Source organism: Micromys minutus (genome assembly GCF_963924665.1).
Source record: "Micromys minutus genome assembly, chromosome: 1".
Lineage (NCBI taxonomy): Eukaryota > Metazoa > Chordata > Mammalia > Rodentia > Muridae > Micromys > Micromys minutus.
This window is the reverse complement of record NC_137969.1, coordinates 242,104,732-242,111,207: the sequence shown is the minus strand read 5'-3', so window position 1 is coordinate 242,111,207 and position 6,476 is coordinate 242,104,732. Positions and strand designations below refer to the sequence as shown.

General features: G+C 41.4%; 1 protein-coding gene across 6 annotated transcripts in view; it reads right to left on the bottom strand.

Annotated features, from left to right (window-relative positions):
• Nucleotides 1-434: 434 nt before the first annotated feature.
• TTC8 (tetratricopeptide repeat domain 8) overlaps nt 435-6,476 on the bottom strand; it is a gene marked incomplete at its 5' end in the record, with an annotated part of 55,163 nt that continues 49,121 nt past the window's right edge. For 4 of the 6 annotated variants that reach the window (XM_080918446.1, XM_080918447.1, XM_080918445.1 and 1 more), the window contains 3 exons: nt 435-1,153; nt 3,136-3,219; nt 6,117-6,239. In XM_080918446.1, the coding sequence (XP_080774572.1) occupies nt 1,037-1,153; nt 3,136-3,219; nt 6,117-6,239 (324 nt within the window). In that variant the 3' untranslated portion in view covers nt 435-1,036. The remainder of the gene's footprint in view (nt 1,154-3,135; nt 3,220-6,116; nt 6,240-6,476) is intronic. The other 2 variants (XM_080918448.1, XM_080918449.1) reach the window with 1 other exon arrangement.

The window sequence follows — 6,476 nt, the reverse complement described above, 5'->3', positions numbered from 1 at the left end:
AAGTTTGTTCACCACTTGTTTTGAGTTAACTTTTGTCAAGATATGAACCAGTTAGACTTTGGGGCATGCATCAGCTAAAAACTAGTAGTATATAATTTCAAGTAAACTTAAAATAACGGTTTGAGTTATAAGATTAATGAGCTTTTAAAACCAACTTGTATCATTAGAGATAAAGGAAATAAAGAAGTGGAAAGTGTTTTACATACTGGTTTATTTTAAAGTGCAATATATAATACAAAGTTTCTGATAAAATAATTTATTAAAATACAATTTTAATGTTTTAATTAAAGCACTCATGATAAAAGCACACATTATTAACCATAAAAATAAAAATTTTAAAACAGATTTTTGACCTCTTAAGTTTTTAGTGATAGTTAATGCTTAAGGACTTTTGTTTTAGCTTAAAGACTTTAAAAATACACATTTATAAAAAATTGAGGTTCATTAAAATGTTTAACAACTATATACAAATATCTACCATGCATTGTGAGAAGAGATTTCATCTCCTTAGAAATGCTGAAGCCAGCTGGGCAGGGCGGCACCTGCCTGTAACTACAGCACTCAGGAGGCTGAGGCGGGGGGATTTAATTCAAGACTAACCTATAAGACACACACACACATACACACACACACAGCTAACTGAGTCAGATTCAGAAAAAAAAATTGTCTTTTTTCCTCCAATCTATGGCTTCTAGATTTTACTCCGATACCTATAATCACATCCATACAGATGACATGAAAGTGGCTAGGGGACAAAGGGGACAAAGGGGACAAGTGCACCCAACATATATGACATACTTCTTTGAATATGTCTGTATCTAATAATAAAATTTTTAATTGATAAAGCTAAACTAGGAAATGCTGAAGTCCCATTTTTAACCTTATAAAACAACAAAGTTCTTCTAACAGGTTCTGGTTTACGGACCTGCAGGACACCTAATGAGGTCTGCATCCCACTATTGATACAGACACACTCAGTATGTCTTCTCCCCCGGGCGCTGGCCCTTCATGAAGACATACTCGGTCCGAGGACTGATCAGAGCATAGCAAAGTGCTGCTTTAGCTGCTTAATTAAATGCTGAGTGTCCACGTGCTCAGGAAATGCCGCCTCAGACTTCTGAGCAGCGACATAGCTTCTCTGAAGATCTCCAATCTGCAAGAGATACCAGATCACCAAACGGAGTAAGATTTCCGTGTTGGAAAACTGGGAAGGGTTCTTAAATCTAAAGTGCAGTTTAGAATCACCTCATCTAAATTAGAAATCCATCATGAAAAAAATGAGGAAAATAAAATTATATAATGTGTGCTCTGTTATTGTGGCAGACTTACTGTAGGTATAAAAGAATTTGCAAACCCAAGGACACAGCTTGATGTTACTAGAATAGATGCAAGATCCAACAAATATATAAGATATAAGATGTGCTCTGAGAAGTCTCAAGTGATACTAAACACAACAATATTGGGAAGACTGTTGTTTTTGAAGTTTATGGAAGGATATCTCTAATGTTCAATTAACTATATAAGTCCAGTCCCAAAGAAAAATATCTACCTTATTCATGTATATACTTCCGAAGAGACAGAAAATTACCAGTGTATGCACCAAAAAATAAAAAAAATCTGATTCAACCCTGATGGATTTTTCATATCGGTTATGTATTTTAGATTGAAATGATTTCCTTTTAAAAATCATAGTATTTCAACATTATTATTTTACAGTAGTTTGCTGAGCTACTTTATAGGATCGTTGGAGCTAAGAGTCATTCGAGCACACTGAACTTCCTGTAAGAAGTCCGTACAGTTAACTACGTGCCAGCCGTGGGAGATGGGAGGTACTGTGAGTATGGATATGTGTATGTGAGTGCAGGCGCTGTCAAAGTCAGTGATGCTGGAGTTACAGACAATTGGGCAAAACAGGCCTGACTTGAATTCGGAAAACCCCCCAGCCGTTTGGAGTCTGGTTCTTGCTGGTCTAGCTTTGATCTAGTGTCTCCAGTGTCTAGGGTTTTACAGACTTGTATCTGCATTCCCAGCTTCCACAGATGACTTGTAACCTCTGTGGGTCTCAGGTTCCGTAAGAAGGCAAGCATCATGAGGTACACGTTTTTGTCTGTTTCGTTCATTGCTATGTCTTCTATGCAGACCACAGGGCCTAGTACAGAGAGGCTCAAGTGAAAAGCATCCCTGGGGTTTTGGAGGGAATTCCAGAAAACTCGTGTGGCACCTCCAACAGGAGCTGGTACTTAGCAACTGCCTCCAGAACTGGAAGACAAGTGAGAGCTTTTCCTATTCTCAAAACAGGCGTGTGCATAGTTTTGTGTTCATGCTATGAAAATACCGTGTTTATGTCTTTAGTCACTAAGACCCTGGAGTTACATCACAAACATTTTGAACTGTTTATTAATCCTCAAGACAGACTTGCTTTTCACGGTACAGTGGAGACATGCCCTGGCTTGTTTGTTCACGTCTTATTCAAAACAGCTCACTTGCCAAGCGTGGTGGTGCGGAACTTTAATCCCAGCACTCAGGAGGCAGAGGCGGGAGGATCTCTGAGAGTGTGACACTGGCTTGGTCTACAGAGTGAGTTCTAGAATAGCTAAGGCTAGTCTCGAGAAAAACAAAAACAAAACCAGCTCAGTCTTCCGGTTGGCCTCTGGACATAAATTAACTGGCAACAGGATATTAATGGTTACCTTTCCCCCCAAACTGTTCATAACTAAACCACAGTCATGATTGTTAATTCATTACAATCTTGAGAAAGGTGTGGTGGAGACATGATCTACAAAGAACAGATCGGATTCCCCTGCTGTAAAAGTCAATTATAAACCCTTCCTGAACCAGGAAGTATCTAACAAGTGTTTCTTTAGTGATTAAATGTGGTATTTAAAAAATATAGAGATTTCTTCTGCAATTTATACTGTTTTAGTCAATACCCAGTGGTAAAGTTTATTACATAATCTCCTGAAGTGAAGAAGTTTTGTGATAAACATTTTTTAAAAGTCATTTCTTTCAGATTAAAAAAAAAGTCGACCTTCTGTTCAGAAAGATAAGGCTTAAAATGCTGTATTCAGTCAGTATTTTTAAACCAAGAAAGATCAAGAATGTGCCAGATGACAAATTAATAAAGGAAGAAAATACCTTATCAGAGACGGTTGCGAAATTAAAATGTGGCTCATACATATGAGGTGCCAAAGACGATGCAGTTTGTAAGAGCGCTCGTGCCTGTGAGGAAGAAGAGAGAAAAGGCAGACACATGAGTATCTGTAGCCGAGATTTATCACGGGGTACTGATGAAAACTCCAGCACCGTATCTGAGAGGTCTTTAAGTTACAACAAAAGACCTGGGCGGGACCTTGAAATGATCTCGTGGAATATGGATGACGTTCTCAGAGATATAATATGTAATGAACACAGCTTACTACAGACACGCCAGCAGAATTATAGTTGCAATGCACACGTCAAGGGAGGGCATAAGAGAACTGAAATTTCAGAGTAGATGCAAGTGATTTGAGAACCGCTGCCTCACAACGTTTGCACTTCAGTGTGATACACAATTTGAAATGTGATCTTCTCAGTGCTTAAAACAAGTCTTCTTGACTTAAGGTTGCTGGTGGTGAACAACTCAGGAGACTGATTATCTGTTCCCTAACAACGACTTACAACTAATACATGTCCAAGTGCAAAGTTCTGAATTGGGTGAGAGCAAGCAAGCACTTATTCTACTACTGATCACAACGCTAAACGAAATGGCACCAGGGAGTGACAGGCTTTCTTAGGCAGGGCTGCTATTGTTGGGATACAACATTTCAAATGTAAATACAGAGACTATCTAATAAAAATGGGGAAAAAAGATTACAGTTCACAGGATCCTGTTTTGTGGAGACTGTGGAGTAAGAGGAGATGCTCATGTGTGCACCACAATTCTTACGAAGCCACCGGACAACCTTCCCCAAACTGTAAACTTGTTTCCATGACCTTGAGGACAAAACCATTCATTTTTGTTTTGAAATGGAAAAAAAAAAAAAAAGAAGACACCGATTCATATAATACAGTAGAAACTAGATTTTGCAGGGTGAATATTAAACTTTTAAACACACCTGAAATCAGTGGACTGGTAAGATGGCTCAACAGAGAAGGACACTTGCTACCTGGTAACCTGAGCTTGATCCCCAGAACTCAGAGGATAGTCGGGGAGGAAGGGGAGAACTAGCTCCTACCAGTCCTCTGACCTGCACATGTGTGCCATGGAATGTGTACTTTCTTGAGCACATCACACACACACATACACACACACACACACAGCCTCGCAGTTTCGAAATTATAGATGCATGCTGCAATGGTGTGCTGGAGACATGTGTTCTCATAATTACATGCAAGCACTTTACTGTCTGAGCCATCTCCCCATCCCCTCCAGGAACACTGACTTAGACTTCCTACATGCCAGTGCTGTTTCTGGTGCAGACAATGCAGATGTTCCTTAACACATGAGGTCTCTGGTTTCAAGCAGCTGACAGTCTGCATTCTCCACACACCAATATCTGGTAACATGAGAACATAGCCTGCAGTGTGCTGGGTCTTGAGAGCTTTTGTGCCTCGAGGGCTTTTGTTCAGACCAATGTTTGGATGGTCTTTCTAAGGAGGAGGCACTTAAGACCCAAGTGATGACAAGACCCTTGTCATTGGAAGACCCAGGGACACTGCAAAGGCCTGCAGGGAGATAAACCACTGTGTGTCTGTAGGGCAGCAGGGTAGCCCATGCACCTGAAGCCAGTGAGGAAAGAGCACAGGGGTGCAGTCTCAAAGATAGAGGCCAGAATATTGGGGCCACAGCAGGAAGCATAAAGGGGTTTTAGTCCCAGTGCAAACAGATGGAATGGAGGATTTTAGCAAAGCAGTAATAAAATAATACTGTTTTAACAAAATCCATTAGGCTATCAGAGGAGGATGTGCTACTGTAAAAGTAACTTTCATTTGCCAGGTGTAATTGTCATCTCAGAGGCTTACTGCTGAATATGCTCGCCCTTCCCTAGAACTCTGGCTGGCTGCTTCAACTCAGCTTTTCTGGCTCAATCTCCTCTCTCAGCTGACTGACTGAATCTGGCTTCTCTTGGTTTTTCAGTGAATTGCTCTGCTTGGTTTCAAACTAACTCTGGCAATTTGTCTAATCTTCTGGCTCCTTCTTATTCTCTGGCTTCAGTTGCCTCAGCTGATCTGCACCGCACTTCATGAACTTAGGAACAAACTCACTTTCCCACGCTGCATTTACTGCACTGACCCCAGTGGACTGACCAAACCAACTGAACTTCACTCTACCTTCGCTGCTTTTAAGTAGCTTTTCTCCTAAGAGTTGGGCGCATCCTATCTCTGACTCATTCTGTCAAATCTTTCTCTGATTCATCACTTTGTCTGCCCCTCAATTTAAAGGTTTGGACTAAAGGATTAAAGGTGTGTACTAGTGTGTCTGCATTCCAGCCAGATCACACTGACCTGGAAGGTCTTTGGATGTGATCAGTGCATCTGTGTTGTTGGATTACAATTCCTCTACATGCTACTGCTTTGTTTATTTATTCATTCACTCACTCACTCATTCATTCATTCATTCACTCATCATTAAGTCATTCAGTAGTTTTCCTGGTAGTGGGAAGTAGGCGCCACAGCTCAGTTAGTAAAGTGCCCCAGAAAGAAGACCAGCTCAGAGGCACCTGGGATAATGCAGGAAAGAGAGGAGCATGGGGTAGAGAAGAGAGACATGGTGAGTTAGGGTTGACAAGGCTGCTGAATCATGTTGGTGCAGGGGTTGCAGAAAGAGGAAAGAAGAAAAGACTGGTTGGAAAGGTAGCCACTAGGGTGCTGATAGGAACAGCTAAGCTGTAGATGGGAGATGGTGCATTGCAGGCAGTGAAGCCAAGGGGCTGTACATTATTCCCATTAAATCAGATGTCTAATTCTGGCCTCAGAGGGGTGATGTGACTTGGCCAAGGCCACACAGCTAGTACTTGACAGAGCTGGGACTCAGGCCTGTAAGACTCTAGAGCTACTAAAAAGCAGAACACATGATGACAGCCAAGCTTTCCTTTGAAGGAAGCCACTGACCACTGTGACAGTGGCAGTTCTCTGACCTGTTCAATGTGGCCCTTCCGCATCTCCAGCACAGCTAGGTTGTTGTAGGCCTCAGCATGGTGGTTGTTGTGGACCAGGGCCAGCCTGAAGCACTGATGGGCCAAATTTGTATCTCCTATTCCCTGCAAAGAGAAGCACATGCTTATCCACATGAAGCCTCCCTCATTTTGCATAATAACACCTCCTAGGCACACAGAGAGAACAAACAGCAACCACAGCAGTGAGGTGTGAAGTCCACACATGAATTTACCTCAGGATATAAAATACCTCCCACAGATCTCTAAATTGTCAGTTGGATTTATGATATCTGAGGATTTCTTCACTCTTTGTAATGGGACACACACACACACACACACACA